Source organism: Ctenopharyngodon idella, chromosome 3 (genome assembly GCF_019924925.1).
Source record: "Ctenopharyngodon idella isolate HZGC_01 chromosome 3, HZGC01, whole genome shotgun sequence".
In the NCBI taxonomy this organism is placed as follows: Eukaryota; Metazoa; Chordata; class Actinopteri; order Cypriniformes; family Xenocyprididae; genus Ctenopharyngodon; species Ctenopharyngodon idella.
The window spans coordinates 41,367,177-41,391,476 of record NC_067222.1 but is presented as its reverse complement, the minus strand read 5'-3'; the positions used below and the strand labels follow the sequence as shown (position 1 = coordinate 41,391,476).

General features: G+C 38.1%; 1 protein-coding gene across 1 annotated transcript; it reads right to left on the bottom strand.

Annotated features, from left to right (window-relative positions):
- Positions 1–596: 596 nt before the first annotated feature.
- Positions 597–23,908, bottom strand: LOC127509815 (ral guanine nucleotide dissociation stimulator-like 1). The gene is made up of 17 exons (XM_051888812.1): positions 23,331–23,908; positions 18,875–19,149; positions 13,860–13,904; positions 13,202–13,371; positions 12,885–13,027; positions 12,588–12,809; positions 12,102–12,205; positions 11,836–11,920; positions 10,910–10,981; positions 10,728–10,814; positions 8,684–8,716; positions 8,189–8,310; positions 7,291–7,383; positions 7,018–7,126; positions 5,845–6,132; positions 2,575–2,689; positions 597–2,436 (listed from the first exon to the last, which is right to left on the bottom strand). Exons 1-17 carry the CDS (start codon positions 23,352–23,354, stop codon positions 2,291–2,293), a joined length of 2,133 nt encoding a protein of 710 aa, XP_051744772.1. The 5' UTR covers positions 23,355–23,908; the 3' UTR covers positions 597–2,290.
- Between the last annotated feature and the right edge of the window lie 392 nt (positions 23,909–24,300).

Below are 24,300 nucleotides of genomic sequence, written 5' to 3'. Positions count from 1 at the left end.
ATTAAGGTTGAACCACTGTAGTCACATGAACTGTTTTAAATATGTTTTTAGTAGCTTTATGGATTTTGAGAGGTTCAGTGGCTTTGCTCTCAATAGAGGCCTCACTGAGCCATCGGATTTCATCAAAAATATATTAATTTGTGTTCTGAAGATGAACGAAGGTCTTACAGGTGTAGAACAACATGAGGGTGAGTAATTAATGACATTATTTTCATTTTTTGGTGAACTAACCCTTTAAGCCCCCTAGTGGAACAATTTTGAATAAAAAAGTGCTATAATTCTACATGTCTATTTATAATGTGAAACATATAAGTGATAACTGATATAGATGAATTATATTTGGTATAGATCTAGTAGGGCTAGCATGCTAACTGGCAGAAACTTGACCCCTATAGGTTTGGGAAATGAAATATGGATAAGTATTAGTCTAGGAATGAGACATCACAAGAGGTTTTTAAAACAAGTTACCAGGGGGTTATGGCTAGAGTAGACCATTGAAATCCACAGGTCTTATTCAGCACAACAGGGTCAGAATAACTGGGCTTCCTATGCAGTCCAACACTTTCAGGTTTCTGCTACAGGCCAAAGCTTGAGCCACAGACTCCTTCTACAGTCATTTTTTTCAGATTTTCTTTATTGATTTCTCCATGTGATCTGCTGAGGACACTGATATCTCCATGCCATATGGTCAGGTCTTCAAAATGTAAAACTGGATACAAAACTGAACAGGTGCTTTAAGATGTGTTAATTATAGCTCAATATAAGCCTGTTTAGGTGCCTGTCACCTACCAGTCAATGTGCAAAAAAACGAAAAAAATGCTTCTTGCCTGTGTCAGTGACCTTTAGGGTAGCCTATATTCAGTCATTGTAAGCATTTTCTACCAGCTTATTTTCACAATACCTCTCTTTACACAACAGCAAATCCACATCAATCTGTGCATTTCATCTCAGATCAGCATGTAGATTGTGCTCAGTGTTTCACTTCTGTGTTTTACATGGTTTTTACATTGTTTTTCAGACACAAATGCTTCAAGTCCATCAGTGAAATGTTGCAGGGTTCAGAATACATTGAGTGGAAAAAATAAAACAAAATAATAAATGAAACACTGAAATTATTCAAATAACTGCCAAGTCATAATGTACATTACATTTTATCTAAAATTTACAACATAAACTAACATAAATATTGTAGTAGCTAATAAAATCTCTACATTTAAAATATCTTAGAGTGATAAAATAATTTATCTTGTAAATTTTACTCTGCAACAGCTTGTAAAAGTACAGACTGCTTGTAGAGAGTCAAGTTTACTGAATTCTGTGCAGATAAAGGAGGATATATAAGACATAGTGGTGTCAAAATATCAACTGCATATTCAGTAATGCAGAAAAATCAAAAAATGGGTTCATCAAACGATGTGTGAAGGAAATCACATGCATCAGTGGACAAAAGTATGAAAGCATGTCTCAGGAATGCCACTGCACCTGTCGGAGCGGCTCGTCTTCCTGCATCATTATGGTTTAATCAGAAGGAACACTGTGAACTGATGATGTATCAACCTCGGGCAGTCTGTGTAGACGTTGACCTTCATAAAAGTCTCATCCCAGGCCTCTAGATGTCCGATTGTGTTTCAATTCAAAGTTAGTGCATTATCATACAGTGAATCTGGTTAGCCTGTCTCCTGACAGGCAGAGAATGAGAGCTGAAGGTCATTGAAAAACATTGCTTTATCCCATTATCACTGCAATGAATGTGAGGAATTCAAGAAGGTGCAGTATTTGGTATGGCTCTTGACACTTAAAACAAATTACAGGGTTATGAGTTCATGAAACTGAACCTGTGATATTTGCCTTTCCATTGCAAAGCCATAGTCAACATAATTGACACGATTTATAAATACACTCTTAGCAAAAAAAGGTTCAGTGGGGTTACGTATAAAACTAAGAGTGAATGTTCTTAGTTCAATTATTATTAATTCATCAAAATGTAATAATGTCACTAAACCCTCATATTTTAACCTTTCACAAACCAGTTAAATGAGTAAGTATCCTCATAAGTATCCTGTTTCAACCAGAAATACATCACATTATGGAAGTAAAATAGCTTGCGAACGGCGATTCATGGAGTTTTCATCACCTCCCAAGGTGAAATGTGAACCAGAAATAGTCTTTTATTTTCTTTAAATGACTTGTTTTCAATCGCACACATTTCCATTTGTGTCTGAATGACTTGTGTCTTGACGGTTTTCAGCAGGAAATATGAATCCTCCAGAAATCAAGGCTGAATCCTCTGTTATTTCGTTGCTCGTCCTGATGACAGTGAAACTGAGCGTATGAGTTGCTTCCGTTGGCCTTTTGGGCATCGGCGTAGAACAAAGTCATAGTTGGCTGATGAAGACATGGCGTAAAATACGTTGGCCTTTTCTGGAATATGCAACTCTATAACAAAAACATGCATACGAATGATAAGTATTGCACATTCAATTTATAGTTTTCATATGGTATAGATAGTGTGATTCAAAAGTTTCTCTATTTTAATAATGACAAACGTAATTTATTTAAACCAGTTTTCAGTACCTCTGCCTTGGGCCAGGACTTGTACAAGGGTGAAATCCTGCTCACTAACATCTTCCAGGTTATGTTTTTGCAGAGCTCTCTGGATCACCTGGGCCGTCTTATCCTGACTGGTCAACTACGTAAGAGATCATAAAAAACACACAAGCCAGTTGAGAAAGAATAGAATTCATTCCAGTTTCTGCTAAATATTTTCAGAACACTGAGAAATAAAAGAACTGCAATCTTCCACAATCTTTAGTAGTTGATATCCAGCAGAAGAGGATATAAATGTTAATTCAAAGAACAGGATTTGAATGATGTGGATTTCTGCACAGATGACTTTTAGATCTTTATTGAATTCATAACAGTAATTATATTTATATTTAAAGGTGCTGAAAGTAGTATTTGAAGTACGCCGTTGGACATTGTTGATATTTGAAATCAACCCAAACAAACCCACCCCTCTCTTCATTGCTCTGCCTCCAAAACTCACACTCCATTTCTAATCACGCTGCTCCGAGTTGGTCTCGAACCCCGGCCCATCCGCTGCTGGCATGTGAGGTGAACGCACTATCAATGACGCTAAACACCTCATTCTCTAGCAGTCGCAGTGCGCAATGGTTTACCTGCACAACTCTCACTATCTGGCCACTGTTACACACGCAATGCGAGTGGATGTCTGTTTATCACAGCTGACGCGCAACAAAATGCTTCACGAAAAATAAAGCGTAGTTGATGTACGAATGACAAGGAAGCACAAAAAATGAACATACAGTACACAAGAGTAAATACAAAGTGTTCGTTGTTAGTCGCAAACAGCACAGCAGCTCCAGACAATCAAAACCCAGTGTTACTCACATGTGAAGCGTAATCAAAGCAGCCTCCACATCTGTTTTCAGGCCTTCCCACTTAGCTCTCTCCAGCGCTGGAAAGCTTTTCTAATATAAATGCGGGCCCTAAAGCGCTTGCCCAGTTATAAACCTTCATTCCAGTGATATTCTTTTGAGCTCTTTTGTATTGTGTCCCATTTCTCGTTCTGCAGTTTTTTTAATTATTATTTTCAAATCTCCCTCTTGCTCGTTCTCTCTCCTCGACCGTCATACGCCCCCTAATGCTGATTGCTTAGACGTTTGTTGTTGGTATCGCCCGACTAACTTCCATACAGTGTATTTGAAATATTACTGAGTCCCCCTTTAACAAACAACATTTTACACATGCAGCCTGCTGATTATACACTTGATTATGATGATGATAATTAAGTAGCAAATATGGGAGATGCTAAATTGCACCTATAAATACCATTCAATGCATTCTCTTAGGCTTTTTGTAATTAATACTAATTAAGATGAGTATCTTGAACATTTCATCATTGTTTTTTGGTAGCGCATTAGTTGCAGAGTAAAAAGTAATCTCTATTACTTCCATTTTAATAGTCTGAACAGCAAATTGCTGTTTAAGTGGTGCAAGGCACAATTTTAAACATGTCATGAATCTTTTATAGGCTCTGGATGAAAAACTTAAAGCTATATATATATATATGTGTGTGTGTGTGTATATATATATTTATAATATACATTATAAATGATACACAAATTCTTGCACTGAACCCCCTCTAAGTTGGCTCAGAAAAATGATGATAAGTGAGAGGAGTTCTAGCATCATTTATATATTTAACCCCTCCAGTTCTTCGAGTGGGACTCGAACCTGCAACAACCTCTAGCGTCAGTCGGCAGTACACCTTGAGTTCGAATCCCGCTCAGAACGGTGTGAGAAGTACCGGTGGGGTTACGTTGGTGCCGTGACCCGGATGGGAGTGAGGTTTGGGGGGGGGGGAGTGTAACAAAGGCCAGCTAGTAGAGCTGCACAATATTGGAAAAAACTGACATTGCGATATGAAAAAAAAAAATCACCAGATGACTTGAATAGCTCTATTTGGAAAGAATTAATCATTCTAGAATCATTGGGGTGATTTTGCAGGTGTGTGAATCGGCATAGAAAATAAATTATCTATGCTTACAAGCATAGATAAATGTAATAGAACAAAGATACAATTGAAATAAATAGTGCTTTATATTTTCCAGGTAAGTCTAACAGTATCAGGTACAGAAATTGAATAATCAAATGTCACTGCATAGTCTTCACTGTATAAATTAAACAATCTGTGTTAAAACTACAAAAGTGATTTTTTTCTCTTTGTCTTTTGCAGCAGGAATATTAGGCTGCTGTCACTTTAAGACTGAATGTGTGGATCCAAAATACTGTTACACATCCATTTTTTTTATTCTCAATTATTTTGTCCACCTAAGCCGTAAGCAACAGCGTTTACGATGATACTCGTAATATGACATAAAAAGTCAATTATGATATGAAAAGTTTGTGTGTGTGTGTGTGTGTGTGTGTGCGCATGTGCACAGAATACAGCCGCATGTTCAGAATTGAGTTCTCTTTCGCATCTACGTGCGCTCAAATGGTTTAAATGTTCAAACTGACAGGACTTAAATATATTTAAATGATAAACTTTAATTGTATGATGGTCAAACTTTGCAATTATTCTGAGAATTGCGTACACTTTGATTAGATTCGATTCGATTACATTAGATAAGAAAACTTTATTAATCCCTGTAAGGGGAAACTCATTCGCCACCATTACACAATACAAACAACACAAATAGCCATTACACAACTTCATTAAAAAACCTAACTGCAGCAGGAATAAAAGACCTTCTAAAGCGCTCTGTAGAGCACTGAGGCATCACTAATCTTCCACTAAATGAACTTTTAAGTCCACTATAAATACAATGTAGTGGATGACCTTTGTAAGACAAAATCATTTTTAATTTTGCCTGTGTTCTTTTTTCCACAATTACCTCAAGTGAATCAGGATTAAGGCCAATAACCGATCCAGACTTTCTAATCAATTTATTAATCCTATTTTTATCATCAACAGTGATACTACATCCCCAGCAGAGCACTGCATAAAACAAAACACTGGCCATGATTCCCTGATAAAAAACATGAACCGTGATGTCTGGTCCATATGGATTAACGATCCCTATACTAGACATCGCACATCCTGCAATGTGACTATCGTGGTGGCGCACATCGCAATATCGATGCTAAAATGATATATCGTGCAGCCCTACAAGCTAGTATGAGTTGTGCGAGTAAATCTCACTCCCCTTGCCTCAAGAGGCTGCGGTCTTTAGCGTCCTTGTTAGGGTGCCCACCTCCCATGCCAGAAATAACTGTACAATATCTCTAGTTGCTGATATCACCTGGACAAGAACTTACCAGTATGCTCTTGTACATGTTGCCATTGTTGCAGAACTCCACGCTGACCCTGATGATGCAGGAGTCATCCACTTGTCTGTTGTAGAAGGGCAGGGAGGTCATGGAGACCGAGCGCTTATGGCAGGAGACCAGGTGAGGGTCAGCTGATGCTGAAGATGAGGAGGAGGAAGATGGATTAAGATTGAGATCCTGCTGAGAGCTGGAGGATGAACTAGACATGGTGGAAGAATCAGGAGAGGAAGACGAGGGAAAAGCCTCGGACGTGTTCTGACCACAACTAGAAAGAGACTAGAGATGAAAGGAGAGAGTCACATTTCAGAGGCAGTTTCAACAAGACAACATCATATGACACCATAACAATCTCTTTCAAGTGTGAAACAGTTCAGAACTGGTACAAATGGATTTGACAAAAATGCTGTGTGACTTCACTTTGTAAGGGAGAGAGCTGTACAGTCATTATAACGAGTGAAAAATAATATCACATCAATATAATGACCAGCTATGCAAATGAATGGACATTTAATGTTATTATGTTAGAAGAACGAAAGCAAACGAGAGACATGAAACAAGATCAGTATGTAGAAAATAGAGCATGGGGTTGATTCCTGATAAAAATGTAGCCTGAATGAAAGTAGCCAAATGCACAAAAAAAAAAAAAATGTTGTGAAAGAGCATACAACATTTTGTGGCAACTTGTCGAAACTGAATTTTTTGGTCTTAGCAATTTCAAATGAAGTCATAGAAGAGATTAGGACAAAAAAATTCCAAGAATTTTAAGCATTTGAGTGCTGACGTCTGTCTGTTCCTAATTATGGTGCATAGGGCATGACTCCTGACACAAAGAAAGCTTCTCTAACGCTGTGCTTGGGTCATGTTTGTGACATAAACACATTAAAGACCAGGACAAAAGTTATAGTGTCTGCAGGATATGATGTGAAAGAAGGTCAAGACCTTAGAAGTGAACAGTGAGTGATAAACAGTGATAATGTTTTGATGACCTTGAAACATAAAATTGGCCAGGGATGCACAGTTAAACATTAAGCTAAGGAGGTAAATATTTTGACATGTGATTTAATAATCATATAATTGAATGCCTCTAATAGGATCTAAATACACAAGTGTTAAATAAAAGCTTCTAAATACATAATAAATATAAAATTCTATGTGTAGTACCGGTGGTATAAAAGACACTGATTCCTCAATTTCAGAGCTGCTGGATCCTGACGAGGACACGCTGATCTGATCTGCGTTCTTTCTGGAGCCCTCATTTCCTGACAAGAGCCTGTAAACATAAATTCTTGCTATGTTATGTCACATTATCTCTAGTGTACCATCTATTATGCTAACGAAAGCTTGCAGCTGATAGGATTTCTTGAGTTTGCTGCAATTGTCCTATCTGTGCCCACACATATGTTAAAATGGAGTTTAAGACGGCCTGATACTCACGATGAAAGCTTTTTAGTGAGAGTTCGGTGACTCCAGCCGCTGTTGGATGGAGAAGTATCATGAGGAGTCTCCAGCTGTCTGGAAAGTTCATAGCTGAAGACAGTGACACAACAAGCATAATTAAGATATAGGAAAAGGAAGTGATGTCATACCTGGGAAAATACAACCCGAATTCCAGAAAAGTTGGGACGTTTTTTAAATTTTAATAAAATGAAAACTAAAAGACTTTCAAATCACATGAGCCAATATTTTATTCACAATAGAACATAGATAACATAACAAATGTTTAAACTGAGAAATTTTACAATTTTATGCACAAAATGAGCTCATTTCAAATTTGATGCCTGCTACAGGTCTCAAAAAAGTTCCTCAGCGTCAAATTGCAAAGGCTTCATCATCTACAGTGCATAACATCATCAAAAGATTCAGAGAAACTGGAGAAATCTCTGTGCGTAAGGGACAAGGCCGAAGACCTTTACTGGATGCCCATGGTCTTCGGGCCCTCAGACAACACTGCATCACTCATCGGCATGATTGTGCCAATACTAAATGGGTCCAGGAATACTTCCAGAAACCACTGTTGGTAAACACAATCCGCCGTGCCATCTGCAGATGCCAACTAAAGCTCTATCACGCAAAAAGGAAGCCATATGTGAACATGGTCCAGAAGCGCCGTCGTGTCCTGTGGGCCAAGGCTCATTTAAAATGGACTGTTTCAAAGTGGAAAACTGTTCTATGGTCAGACGAGTCCAAATTTGACATTCTTGTTGGAAATCACAGATGCCGCTCAAATAAAAAAAAGGGACCTAAAGTACAGTATTTATTTTGACATACACATTTACCCCTTTTGTAAATCTATCATGACTCAGTTCAGGGGATTCAGGTGTTGGAGTCTCACCTCTCTTGATCTGACAGCAGTTTCTGACTCTGTAGCCAGGCAGCGATCTGAGGATGACGGGGTAAAACATACTGAGAACACGAGGCCTGCAGCTGACGGATCTGCCTTAAAATCTCATACTCCTGTAAAACAGCGGGAGTGATTCACAAGAAATGAAGAGCAAAGCAACAAAACACAGAGCAAGAGATTAAAGAGAAATAGAATAAACAAAGGCAAAGACTGTTACCATGACTGTTACATAACACACCCCACACAAATAATCAGTCATGAGATTAATATCAGCCTGCCTTCAGAAGAAGAGAGTGCTCTTTAAACATAAGTCTATCTCTACGACGCCAACGTCAAACCCAGGCTTTAAAGACGACTTCATGTCTATTCAGAATGGGCTCTGTAAGGCCATTACTGAATCTATAACAACAAGATCTTGGCAAAGACTGCTAACTTTGGGTACATTTAATTAGGCAGTTAAGAAGATAAACAGACAGAAGGACTCACCCGTCTCCTCTTTTCAAAATTTATGAGACCACCCTGTTGATAATACAGTAAATATTAATCAAACTGATACATTATAGCATAACTCTGCATGTCAAACCAAAACTGTTAAGAAAAAAATAACATTTTTACATTTCCTAAAGGAAATGTGAGTTATGCAAACATCAGGGTATTGCTAGGTGTCTGCTAAGGTGTTTTAAATGGTTGTTATGTAGTTGCTATGTGGTTGCTAGGGTGTTCAGGCTGGTCACTAGAGCATTGCTAGGGTGTTGTGCATGATTTTTGTGCACACTGTAATGCAGATACTATGATGTTCTTAGTGGGTTTTAACACATTCTCTGTTATTCTAAGTTATTCTGAGTGTTGCTTGGGCAATTCTAGGTTGTTGCTATGATGATGCTACGGTGTTACTAGGATGTTTCTACGTGGCTGCAAGGTAGTTGCTAGGGTGTTCTGGGTGATTTTAGCACATAGGCCTAATTATGTGGCTACTATGATGTTCTGAGTGTTTTAAGCACATTCTCTGCTAGGGTATTCTAAATGTTGCTAGGTGTTGCTAGATTATTGCTATAGTGTTGCTAGGGTGGTCACTATGACATTACTGAGTGGCTTCAAGGTAGTTAGGTAGGGTGTTCTATGTGATTTTAGCACACAATTATGTGGTTAATATGATTGATAATCTGAGTGTTTTAGTATATTCTTTGCTAGGATATTCTGGGTGTTGCTAGAGTGTTCTGGATGGTTATTACAACATTTCTAAGTGGCTGAAAGGTCGTTGCTAGAGTGTTCTGTGTGATTTTAGCACACAGTTATGTGACTGCTAGGGTGTTCTGAGTGTTTTTAACACTCTATGCTAGAGTATTCTGTTGCTAGGGTGTTGCTAGGGTGTTCTGGATAATCAATAGGACATTTCTGAGTGGCTGCAATGTAGTTGCTAGAATGTTCTGTGTGTTTTTAGCACACAATTATGTGGTTACTATGATGTTCTGAGTGTTTTAGCACATTCTTATTCTTATTAGGGTATTCTGGGTGTTGCTATGGTGGCTGAAAGGTCGTTGCTAGAGTGTTCTGTGTGATTTTATCACATTCTCTGCTAGGGTATTCTGAGTGTTTCTAGGTTGTTGCCATGGTGTTGCTAGGGTGTCCTGGATGGTCACTATGGCATTTCTAAGTGGCTGCAAGGTAGCACACAATTATGTGGTTACTATGATATTCTGAGTGTTGCTAGGGCATTGCTAGATTGTTGCTATGGTGTTCCTATGGTCTTGCTAGGGTGTTTAGGATGGTCACTATGACATTACTAAGTGGCTACAAGGTAGTTGCTAGGGTGTTCTATGTGATTTTAGCGCACACTTATGTGGTTACTATGATGTTCTGAGTGTTTTTTAGCACATTCTTTGCTAGGGTATTCTGGGTGTTGCTATGGTGTTGCTAGAGTGTTCTGGATGGTTATTAAAACATTTCAAAGTGGCTGAATAGTCGTTGCTAGTCGTTGTGATTTTAACACACAGTTATGTAACTGCTAGGGTGTTCTGAGTGTTTTAACACTCTAGGCTAGAGTATTCTGTTGCTAGGGTGTTGCTAGGTGATTGCTAGGGTGTTCTGGATAATCACTAGAACATTTCTGAGTGGCTGCAATGTAGTTGTAGTTCTGTGTGTTTTTATCACATTCTCTGCAAGGGTATTCTGAGTGTTGCTAGGGCATTGCTAGGTTGTTGCCATGGTGTTGCTAGGATGTCCTGGATGGTCACTAGGGAATTTGTGCAATTTGGGAAGTGGCTGCAAGGTAGCACACAATTATGTGTTTTTAGCACATTCTTTGCTAGGGTATTCATTTCTGAGAGGCTGCAAGGTAGTTGCTAGGGTGTTCTGTGTGATTTTGATGCACTATTATGTGGCTGCTAGGGTCTTCTAAGTGTTTTTAGCACATTCTCTGCTGGGGTATGGTTGCTGGGGTGTTGCTAGGTTAAGAAAATGTAATAGTATGAGCACCACTAATAAAGGTAAGCCCTCCACCATTACTAAAGAAACATGATTCCGACCTCACCTCCACGGTGTCTGGTAGGGCAGTGTCCAGCATGGTCAGTACTGTAAGGTATGTGCCCAGGTATGGAACTGTTCCTCCAGCTGAGCTCTGGAAGAAATCACTCTGCTATTAATCATCTGCATCACAGCATCACTGTAAAACATTGATTATTAAATATATAGTGTGCCATCTGTCATCTTTACCATCTGTCTTGTTTGAGGACATCTCTTGGATGTATTTATGGTATTGTTATCTGTGTCATCTTGACTTCCGTCCTACAATATATGAGAAACAACATGTAGTCAAGCTAACATGTGACACTATAATAAAGTCCATAGCACATACAAATACTGGGTAAAATAGTCAATTTATAATTTGATTGTACCACCATTTTAAATTTTGGGGCCAGTAAGATTTTTTTTTTTTAATAAATGAATACTTTTATTCAGCAAAGATGCAATAAACTAATAAAAAGTGACAGTGAAGGCATTTATAATGTTGAGCCTCTGGTATTTCCTTAATCAGTAATGAAATAATAATAGTGCTTTCATGTGAACTCTGAGATCAGATCATTGCTCTAACAATCCCAGCACTCTCTGTTCGAAAAGAGAAGTCAGTTTAGACAAACAGCACCTGTGTCTCAGTTTATAATATCATAAGTGGATTAAGAGAGAAAAGAGCTCCAAATATGAGATCAAATATGCTCCACTTGAAATTACAAAGAACACTAAATTAAATTCACATGTTGCTAGAAGTGACTTCAAAAACCTGGATAAAACTCAAGGTCGATTCAAAGCGTACTGAATTATTGTAATTAAATGATTTTAAAAATAAATAAATAAAAAAACATCAACACTAACAGTCTTTTCAACAGATTTTCCAGTGTTGTTATTGTTGAAAAATATATAATGACAAATATACAATGACATGAAGTTAAAAAAATATATAATGACAAAACCACATGACAAAATTGCTAAAACTTAAACTAAAATGAAAACTGGAAATATAGAAATTAAAGCTCATTTCAAATATTAATAAAAATTCTAAATATTAATTCAAAATACGATACTATAATAGTAAAATCAATATGATCGTCCTTAAATAATACTAATATATATTCATGGCTTACATCCACAAAGATTTCTCGGCTAGTCAGAACACAGTTCTCATCTGGGAACGTTTTGCACAGGTTCTCAAAGACAGACACGGCCTCTCTGGAAATACAGAATCACATATTTACAATAATATATGGCTTAACCATAATGCTTTCCACCAATGGCTCTGGGTTTTCTACTTAGTACATGTTAGTAGAAACGAAACTATACAGACATCAAAACCAGCTATATGAGACTATAGTGACCATAAAAGCCAATATCATGTGGGGTGTATCTGTACCTGCTCACAGCTGCCCAGGTCTTCCTTAGTCTGTAGATGGGGTTAGACTGAAGGGCAGATAAAATGGCCTTAAGAGAGGAGAAGTTCTTCAGCTCTCTGCACCCCTGCATTAAAAGGAAAAAAGTCCTTCTTTAATGCATTTTTTTTTTTCATATGATCCTTGGGTTCCCTTTTGTTTTGGAGGTCTCCTACAATAGGTTTACATGCATCCAATATAATAAAAAAAATCACTTTAATTTTCTCATAATATACCTCTTTTCTTACAGTGCCTAAAAAGGTTTGATAAAGGATTCAGTCTTTCTAAACCCCTCATTTCCGAGAGTCTCCTCTGCTCTGATTGACGGATGGCCCAGTCTGTTGTGATTGGTTTACTCATAATATGGGCACTTTAAAAAGAGACTAAATAGTCATACACGGATAGCATGAAAATGACTTTGAAACACAGAAAAGCATCTAAACCTCCATCCACCTATAAAAAGGGCTTACCTGTGCAACCCGCACCCATTTTTCTATGACTCTCGCTCTTTGTGTGGTTGGGGAGGATGAAGCAATAGACGAGGGACGAAGCAGAGAAGTGATGACCCAGTTGGTGACTGCATTGAACTGGGAGATGGTGGCCCAAATAGTGGGTGAGAGGTTCTCCTTCTTGTCTCGTTGAGACCACACACAGCCCAGACATTGGAAAGGGACCACCTTTATGAACAAGTCCTACAACAACATGAACACCAACATTACAAGATGACTGGGTCATAAGGAAGTAAGCAATGAAACACTGGTACTCACAGTATCCATACGAGTGAGCTGTTCTGCAACATCTGTGATGGAGAAATCCATGAAATCTGCAAGGTTTTCTGACTCAAAGTCTTTTGCCTCCATATTCAAGGCTGGTTCATCCATATGATCAACTGGACAACCTGTCACAACATCTGGATGTGCAAAAGACAGAAGTACTTAAATTGAAGTTGGCTACACTTATTCAAGAGGCTAAATGTTGATCCATACACATTTTCCAGCCTGTAACAATAAATAAAAGCTTAAAATGATGTGCACAACAAACAATATATATATATATATATATATACATATATTCCAACAATGACCTTCAGTCTGGAATTTCTTCAGGAGAGCTTCATAGTGTTTAGCCAGGGGGAAGAGAGAAGGGCGTCCTCTCAGCTGTAAACACATGAGACGCAGGGAAGAGTGCATGGGAGGCTCCCTGAAATCATCGCTGTACTCATCCAACCACATCTGAAGCAAACTCCACAAAGAGCTTTGAGGGAATTAGGAAAGAGGGGAAAAACAAATCAAATATTAAAGCTGTATTTTCTAAATTGTATAAAAGAAACTCTGTAAAATGAATAGACTTGTTTAAAGTTGAACTAAATCAACACTGAACTGACTTCATCTGTATAATAACACACTTGTATTTTAAAAATCTGTTTTACAGCAGAATGCAATCCTGTTTGTATCATAGATCATTATTTTTCTGTTTATCACTGTAAAGCTGCTTTGGAACAATCTGTATAAGCACTATATAAATAAAGGTGACTTTACTTGACTTAAAGATACAGCATGTAGTTTCTCCACCAAAATAGTTGCACAAAACATAATTTAAAAAAATAATATGCTTCCTCCATCTGCTATTTGTTGGATAAACAGATAGCCTGGCCCAGAAAGATGTTTTGATAATTTAATCAAGATCTACTGTACATAAAAAAAAAGTGTGTCAAATATCTCATTGTCAGCGTATATTTTTACCTGTTAGGGTAATTGGTGCTGTCAAGTGCAGAGGCAAAGTTCTCCCTATTAGAAAAGATGAAGATATACTTCTTTACAAATATTATTTATATATAAACATTAACAATACTGTAGTGCTTTAAGATGTCTTGTCATGAAACCCTATTGACAAAACAGTGTTATAACAGAAACAGACAGTAGTTATAAAGACACCTTTTCATTTTACACACTCAAGAATGACTGACAGACTGATGCAAAACTGCATATAACCTATTAGTATTTGTTTGGTTTTACAATAAAAAAATATCTAAATATCCTTAAAACAAGATGAATTTACTAGAGAAGCAAAATTGCATAAGATCTAAGACAGAGATCTTTATCTTGAATTTAGCTTTTTCCTTGCCTCTATGGAAATTTTCCAAAAGTTTGGAAGTTTTAAAGACTTGAAGCAGTTTAAAGTTTTAAACACTCAAAAGGTTTTATTTCTCTCAGATAGCTGGATTGCTATGTGGTTGCTAGGGCATTGCTAGGCATTTGCTATTTGGTTGTTAGGGTGTTGATATGCAGTTGCTAGGGAATTTTGGGTGGTTGCAATTATAAAATAAACTTGGGGGTTATATAGACACTGCATTGGTCTGGAGTCTTTCAAACTTTAAATCTTTCCCCGCCTTTTATGAGACAAGTAATTTTCCATTTATGAGACAACGCTTCCACACCATTAATGGAATTTTCCTTCATTTATGAGATCATGCTCGCCCACCATTGATGGAATTTTCCGTAATTTATGACACAACACTTCCTCACCATTGATGGAATTTTCCATTATTTATGACACAACACTTCACGGAATTTTCCTTCATTAATGAGACAAGTCTTCCTCACCAATAACAGAATTTTCCTTCATTTATGAGACGACGCTTCCCCACCATTAACAGAATTTTCCTTTATTTATAAGACAAGTCTTCCTCACCATTAACAGAATTTTCCTTCATTTATGAGACAAGTCTTCCCCACCATTAATGGAATTTTCCTTCATTTATGAGACGACGCTTCCCCACCATTAACGGAATTTTCCTTCATTTATGAGACGACGCTTCCCCACCATTAATGGAATTTTCCTTCATTTATGAGACGACGCTTCCCCACCATTAATGGAATTTTCCTTCATTTATGAGATCATGCTCGCCCACCATTGATGGAATTTTCCGTAATTTATGACACAACACTTCCTCACCATTGATGGAATTTTCCATTATTTATGACACAACACTTCACGGAATTTTCCTTCATTAATGAGACAAGTCTTCCTCACCAATAACAGAATTTTCCTTCATTTATGAGACGACGCTTCCCCACCATTAACAGAATTTTCCTTTATTTATAAGACAAGTCTTCCTCACCATTAACAGAATTTTCCTTCATTTATGAGACAAGTCTTCCCCACCATTAATGGAATTTTCCTTCATTTATGAGACGACGCTTCCCCACCATTAACGGAATTTTCCTTCATTTATGAGACGACGCTTCCCCACCATTAATGGAATTTTCCTTCATTTATGAGACGACGCTTCCCCACCATTAATGGAATTTTCCTTCATTTATGAGATCATGCTCGCCCACCATTGATGGAATTTTCCGTAATTTATGACACAACACTTCCTCACCATTGATGGAATTTTCCATTATTTATGACACAACACTTCACGGAATTTTCCTTCATTAATGAGACAAGTCTTCCTCACCAATAACAGAATTTTCCTTCATTTATGAGACGACGCTTCCCCACCATTAACAGAATTTTCCTTTATTTATAAGACAAGTCTTCCTCACCATTAACAGAATTTTCCTTCATTTATGAGACAAGTCTTCCCCACCATTAATGGAATTTTCCTTCATTTATGAGACGACGCTTCCCCACCATTAACGGAATTTTCCTTCATTTATGAGACGATGCTTCCCCACCATTAATGGAATTTTCCTTCATTTATGAGACGACGCTTCCCCACCATTAATGGAATTTTCCTTCATTTCCTTCATTTATGAGACGACGCTTCCCCACCATTAATTGAATTTTTCTTCATTTATGAGACAAGTCTTCCTCACCATCAACAGAATTTTCCTTCATTTATGAGACGACGCTTCCCCACCATTAATGGAATTTTCCTTCATTTATGAGACGACGCTTCCCCACCATTAATGGAATTTTCCTTCATTTATGAAACGACGCTTCCCCACCATCAAAGGAATTTTCCTTCATTTATGAGACGACGCTTCCCCACCATTAACGGAATTTTCCTTCATTTATGAGACGACGCTTCCCCACCATTAATGGAATTTTCCTTCATTTATGAGACGACACTTCCCCACCATTAACAGAATTTTCCTTCATTTATGAGACGACGCTTCCCCACCATTAATGGAATTTTCCTTCATTTATGAGACGACGCTTCCCCACCATTAATGGAATTTTCCTTCATTTATGAGACGACGCTTCCCCACCATCAAAGGAATTTTCCTTCATTTATGAGACGACGCTTCCCCACCATTAATGGAATTTTCCTTCATTTATGAGACGACGCTTCCCCACCATTAATGGAATTTTCCTTCATTTATGAGACGACACTTCCCCACCATTAACAGAATTTTCCTTCATTTATGAGACGACGCTTCCCCACCATTAATGGAATTTTCCTTCATTTATGAGACGACGCTTCCCCACCATTAATGGAATTTTCCTTCATTTATGAAACGACGCTTCCCCACCATCAAAGGAATTTTCCTTCATTTATGAGACGACGCTTCCCCACCATTAACGGAATTTTCCTTCATTTATGAGACGACGCTTCCCCACCATTAATGGAATTTTCCTTCATTTATGAGACGACGCTTCCCCACCATTAATGGAATTTTCCTTCATTTATGAGACGACGCTTCCCCACCATTAATGGAATTTTCCTTCATTTATGAAACGACGCTTCCCCACCATCAAAGGAATTTTCCTTCATTTATGAGACGACGCTTCCCCACCATTAACGGAATTTTCCTTCATTTATGAGACGACGCTTCCCCACCATTAATGGAATTTTCCTTCATTTATGAGACGACGCTTCCCCACCATTAACGGAATTTTCCTTCATTTATGAGACGACGCTTTCCCACCATTAATGGAATTTTCCTTCATTTATGAGACGACGCTTCCCCACCATTAATGGAATTTTCCCTCATTTATGAGACGACGCTTCCCCACCATTAATGGAATTTTCCTTCATTTATGAGACGACACTTCCCCACCATTAATGGAATTTTCCTTCATTTATGAAACGACGCTTCCCCACCATCAAAGGAATTTTCCTTCATTTATGAGACGACGCTTCCCCACCATTAACGGAATTTTCCTTCATTTATGAGACGACGCTTCCCCACCATTAATGGAATTTTCCTTCATTTATGAGACGACGCTTCCCCACCATTAATGGAATTTTCCCTCATTTATGAGACGACGCTTCCCCACCATTAATGGAATTTTCCTTCATTTATGAGACGACGCTTCCCCACCATTAATGGAATTTTCCCTCATTTATGAGACGACGCTTCCCCACCATTAATGGAATTTTCCTTCATTTATGAGACGACACTTCCCCACCATTAATGGAATTTTCCTTCATTTATGAAACGACGCTTCCCCACCATCAAAGGAATTTTCCTTCATTTATGAGACGACGCTTCCCCACCATTAACGGAATTTTCCTTCATTTATGAGACGACGCTTCCCCACCATTAATGGAATTTTCCTTCATTTATGAGACGACGCTTCCCCACCATTAATGGAATTTTCCCTCATTTATGAGACGACGCTTCCCCACCATTAATGGAATTTTCCTTCATTTATGAGACGACGCTTCCCCACCATTAATGGAATTTTCCCTCATTTATGAGACGACGCTTCCCCACCATTAACGGAATTTTCCTTCATTTATGAGACGACGCTTCAAAGAATCCATTAACGGAATTTTCCTTCATTTATGAGACGACGCTTCCCCACCATTAACGGAATTTTCCTTCATTTATGAGACAACGCTTCCCCACCATTAATTGAATTTTTCTTCATTTATGAGACAACGCTTCCCCACCATTAATTGAATTTTCCTTCATTTATGAGACGACGCTTCCCCACCATTAATGGAATTTTCCTTCATTTATGAGACGACGCTTCCCCACCATTAATGGAATTTTCCTTCATTTATGAGACGACGCTTCCCCACCATTAATGGAATTTTCCTTCATTTATGAGACGACGCTTCCCCACCATCAATGGAATTTTCCTTCATTTATGAGAGGACGCTTCCCCACCATTAATGGAATTTTCCTTAATATATGAGACAACACTTCCCCACCATTAACAGAATTTTCTGGCTTTCCATGTTCTCACTGTTACATGATAGGTGGCCCTATTATGCATGTTCTGAAAGAGTACAGAATCTCCAGATCAAAACACAGGTAAAAAATGAGCAGAAACAAGTGATAGAAGCATTTCTTATGCACACTGTAGTTTTAAACAAACACTTTTTTGTTTGTTTAAAAGCAGAGGCTTACATTTGATCTATCGCATGTTCAGATATTCATGCAACAAAATATTCTGGGAGTCATGAATGTTTTGTGAAAATTATCTAAAGTGCTGGCGGTGGCTGGCAACTTTTAAAATAATGCTGGCAGGGAAAGAGTTAAAAGTAACCAAGAGACAAAACAGGCCTGTCTGAACAGACTTTTACAACCCATGTGTTAAATTTAAAAGTAATATATATCATAAAAAGTGCCTAACTGATGTATGCAGGGTTTTTTCGAACTCGCAAAGAAGGTTAATAAGTTAACCCATAAATCCCCAGAGAACAGTAGTACATGGGTTCAAGGAAGTGATCAGTGATGATGTACTTTATGAACTAATGACATAGAGAAATCCAATACCCATAAACCACAGATAGCCAAATACAGCAGGTTATCGCAAACACATATTTCCATATGCACATCTAAACACACACCTCTGGAAGAGCATCTCGATGAGTTTGTTGGAGCTGGTAAAGGTGCGATACGTTGACAGCAGTATCCTGCCGTAGTCTTGCTCCTGACAGCAGGGGTCCAGAAGGTGAGAGACCAGCCTGTCCAGCGTGGCCGCTTTTAACCTGCGCACTTTACATGTGCGGTACTGAACGAAAGCCTCTGTGGGCTCAGATGACTGCTGGACTGGCTCTCTGCGCAGGGTGATCCCAAACACTGCCCCGTCTTCATGCTCCTCGCCCCACTCCTGAACAGGCTCCTTTGCCAATGATACAAAAAAACATTACTAATAATCCTTGTATTTATATTTTACACACACTTTTTTTTTTTTTTTTTTTTAAGGAACAGTTCACACAAAAAGTGAAAATTCAGTTTTGATTCACCGAACGCTTGCACAGATACACAGGAGCATTTGAAAGCAGGCGTCTATCAGCATGAAGCAGCACATCTGTTTTCAACACTGATAATAATAATAAATTTATCATCAATGTTGAAAACAATTGTGCTGCTTCATATTTTTGAGGAAACCATGATACTTTTTTTCCAGGATTCTTTGATGAATAGAAAATTCAAAAGAACAGAATTTATTTGAAATGGAAATGTATAAACTATAACATAGCAGCTAAATGGGTGAGCCATATTCTGAATCAAATACTATGCACACTTTTCACCAAAAACCCTACCCATAATGCATTGTTTGTAAAACAACACTGGTGACTGAGCTGTCAGCTAAAAGCAGCATGGATTTGCAAACCACAGACATGAGGACAAAGAGTCATTATTACAAGCTTCATTTGGCTGGCTAGCAGCTGATGTCACTATAACATTAGGGCAAGTCCACACCAGCACACCTGAGAGATTTTGAGTCAGGATTACTTCTCTTGCTGAGTATAGGTTATGTGTTGACTGTAAACTACTATTAGAAGCGGGTATGACAAGTAAGACTATCAATTACAGCCCATTATTGACGAGTTAAAAGCATAAACAAGAGGAGAGCTGAAGATGTGAAAACACAAGCAAGCAAAACAAGAGACTACTGTTCAAATACAAAGATGCTATGTGAAGAGTGTATGAAAAGCACCAGCATGATATTATAATTTTGCCGGTTGCCAGAGTGTTGCTTTGCAGTTTCTAGGGTGTTTCTGAGTGGTTGCTATGTGAAGAGTGTATGAAAATGCACAAGCATGATGCTATTGTATTGTGGGTTGCCAGGGTGTTGCTATGCAGTTGCTAGGGTGTTCCTGGGTGGTTGCTTTGTGAAGAGTGTATGAAAATGCACAAGCATGATACTATTGTGTTGTGGGTTGCCAGGGTGTTGCTACGCAGTTTCTAGTGCGTTTCTGAGTGGTTGCTATGCGAAGAGTGTATGAAAATGCACAAGCATGATGCTATTGTGTTGTGGGTTGGCAGGGTGTTGCTATGCAGTTGCTAGGGTGCTCCTGGGTGGTTGCTTTGTGAAGAGTGTATGAAAATGCACAAGCATGATACTATTGTTGTGGGTTGCCAGGCTGTTGCTATGCAGTTTCTAGTGCGTTTCTGAGTGGTTGATATGTGAAGAGTGTATGAAAATGCACAAGCATGATGCTATTGTGTTGTAGGTTGGCAGGGTGTTGCTATGCAGTTGCTAGGGTGTTCCTGGGTGGTTGCTATGTGCAAGAGTGAATGAAAATGCTCAAGAATCATGCTATTGTATTGTGGGTTGCCAGGGTGTTGCTATGCAGTTTCTAGTGCGTTTCTGAGTGGTTGCTATGTGAAGAGTGTATGAAAATGCACAAGCATGATGCTATTGTGTTGTAGGTTGGCAGGGTGTTGCTATGCAGTTGCTAGGGTGTTCCTGGGTGGTTGCTATGTGAAGAGTGTATGAAAATGCTCAAGAATGATGTTATTGTGTTGTGGGTTGCCAGGGTGTTGCTATGCAGTTGCTAGGGTGTTCCTGGGTGGTTGCTTTGTGAAGAGTGTATGAAAATGCACAAGCATGATACTATTGTTGTGGGTTGGCAGGGTGTTGCTATGCAGTTGCTAGGGTGTTCCTGGGTGGTTGCTATGTAAAGAGTGTATGAAAATGCTCAAGAATGATGTTATTGTGTTGTGGGTTGCCAGGGTGTTGCTATGCAGTTGCTAGGGCGTTCCTGGGTGGTTGCTTTGTGAAGAGTGTATGAAAATGCACAAGCACGATACTATTGTTGTGGGTTTGCAGGGTGTTGCTATGCAGTTGCTAGGGTGTTCCTGGGTGGTTGCTTTGTGAAGAGTGTATGAAAATGCACAAGCATGATACTATTGTTGTGGGTTGCCAGGGTGTTGCTATGCAGTTTCTAGTGCGTTTCTGAGTGGTTGATATGTGAAGAGTGTATGAAAATGCACCAGCATGATGCTATTGTGTTGTGGGTTGCCAGGGTGTTGCTATGCAGTTTCTAGTGCATTTCTGAGTGGTTGCTATGTGATGAGCATATGAAAAATGCACCAGCATGATGCTATTGTGTTGTGGGTTGCCAGGGAGTTACTATGCAGCTGCTGGGATGCTCCTAGGTGGTTACTATGTGAAGAGTATGTGAAAATGCACCAGCATGATGCTATTGTGTTGTCGGTTGCCAGGGTGTTGCTATGGTGTTCTAGGTGGATGCTAAGATGGTTGATAGGGTGTTCTGGATGGCCAGGAAAGTTTAAACTCTTGTATTAAAGAAGGGGCTTTTTAATCTTCATCTCTGAATATAACATGAGTCTATCCTGAATAAGCAAAATGAAGTGTCTTTTGATTTATTCCAGTGAACAAACACTACACAGGTTCTCATTAGCTGTAGACTAGAGCTAATGAGAAGCTGTGTCCGCAGCTCAAGAGGCAGAGCGCTTCAGTTCAAAGGACATGCACCTGGGTCTTTGTTTTTTCAACCTGGGACACAAAACATATCATTATATATACAAAACATATCATTAAAGCTGCATAATATGACATGTACAATGATTCTGCTTCTCAAAATCAATACCTGTTTGCATTTTTAAACCTTTTTAAAACATTTTTTAAAACCTATTTCAGTCCCATTCTGGTTGCTCTTTCAGTTCTATATCTCATCTAAACTGCATGCTAATAGCATACTGTAAACACATTCATGACATTTTTTTACTCGATCACACCAGGTCATGGGCGTTTGCCATCTGATAGCAGGAAACACAAGAGAAATTGGCTATTATTCAAGGACAAGGAAAGTAATAACATCTACTTTCTGGACATAAATCACTATTTTTTCATATGACGCCCAACAAACACTCCAGCGCAGTGTCTGTTGTCAGTAAAGCACAGCACTGGCACATAAGCATTTTTTTTTTTCCAGCTATTAAACAAAAGCTGTACTGGAACTGCTGCTGACTAGGTCATTTACTTTGGCTTAATGTCTGTTGCCAACATTCACCAGCCCAAATCTCACAGTAGACGAAACAAAGGCACATGACATTAGTTAGTTCAGAACCGACGGCACATCATAACCTAATTATACAGCATAATAAGACAAATGCGATAGAAATAAAATGGAAAACAGGTTCTTTTAGCAATGTGTCTTAAGTAATTTTATACTCTACTGTAAAATAATAATAATAATAATAATTACATTTTAAAGTATAGTCAGTTTTGCTGTACAATTAATTTCGACTTTTATATTAAACTGGCCTAAAAAAAACAAGCTGAACCTCGCATAACTTCAAAAATAAAGTTGAAACTGGTTAAATTATTTTGATGAGTCAAAGTAATGGGAAAAAAAAACATATTTAAATAAATTATAAATTATATTTTTAAGCGTGGTACTATTTGTTTTAAATCCTACTTTTGAATACTGTATATTTCTGTAGACATATTATTATTTGTTATGTATATATATATTACACATTTATGCATTTAAATATAGATAGATAGATAGATAGTAAGTAAAGATGCTGGGTAAAAATATATAAAAAACTGTTTTGTCAGACAGATATTATAATAAATCAATTGCAAAATAGGCTACTCGGTTTTACAGGGAAACAAAAATATAGTCACAAAAATTATGCAGTTTTGAACTCGATATTTCAAACCCAATGCTAGAAAAAACACGTGTGTACAGTAATTGGACATTTGATTCAAACTGACATACAGCCCTAGTGACAACTTGCCCCGGTCTCTCCTATTGTATTTCTGTGATTCATGACCATTTATTTTAACACAGTAACATGGAGCCCCTCTCTCTGACCCACATTGAACGGCCTCGTCTGTCAGCACTGATGTATATCTGTCAGGTGCTGGGACAGCACATTTTCTGAACACGATCTGTTACTCTATTTAAAGAGCATTCAGGGCACAGCAACACACTGCATTCAACACACACAACTCGATTCATAACACAGTTACATTATGTGCGACTGTAAAGTACTTTTCATTAACCACAGACATCAGAAATAAATCATTCATCGTCTTACCATTGTCAGCTCCCATTTTCCCATTTCTACGAGGATGCTTTTACGATATAATCCTTCCCATCCTCATGAAATAACCATAAAAGTAAAAAAAAAAAAAAAAATGCACTGTAGAGAACAGAAGCATTCGCTAGGAAATAAACATCTCGAGAGTTGCATAAAACGTTATTTATAGCATAATAAAGCTGCATATAAAGCCTTTTTGAACAATAAGCGATTATCATAGATATATATAAATAAAAATAACGATTATTATCTTATTATTTTCCCTCTAACTTTAGAAACGTCTATCTAAAATACACATCATGGTAAAACATCCATCCTTTGAGCCAGACAGATCGCACTAATGTGTCGTTTCACCTGCGCTCATAAGGGCATCATCAAGTGGGAGGTGTTAAAGAAGGAAGTCTACACTGTAAGAGACGCCACAAAACTAGAACGCTGCCATTATTTTCAAGACTGAAAGCAATTGACTGTCTTTAAATCGATTTTTAAATCGAAGTCGAGTCGAAGGAATTTCTGACTGAAAGTTTCGAGGCGCAATATCTGTTGAGCTTCCTCTCGCGCGACCCATGGCTCTGTTATAGCTCACCACAAACTACCTTAAATACATTTTTAAAGAAACACGAACGTTATATTTGTATGTACATCTATAATGTATACGTTTTGTCAGCCTTGAGTCTGATACTGAAATAACGCGAAACGCCAAATAAATAAATAAATCAGCGAACTGTTACTATGGCTACCTCCTCAGGAGAACGATCAATAATCAATAACTAGACTATTCATTCATTCATTCATATGTTATAAATAAAGATCATTATTTATTCAAATTTTATTTTTATTTTTTTTGTACTTATAGGCCTATATATCAATAGACGTAGCTACTTAGGTGAAGATAAAACCAATTTAACTGTTGCGCATTTATTTGTACCCTGTGTGCCAACCACATTATGAAGGCTCTAGTCAGTCT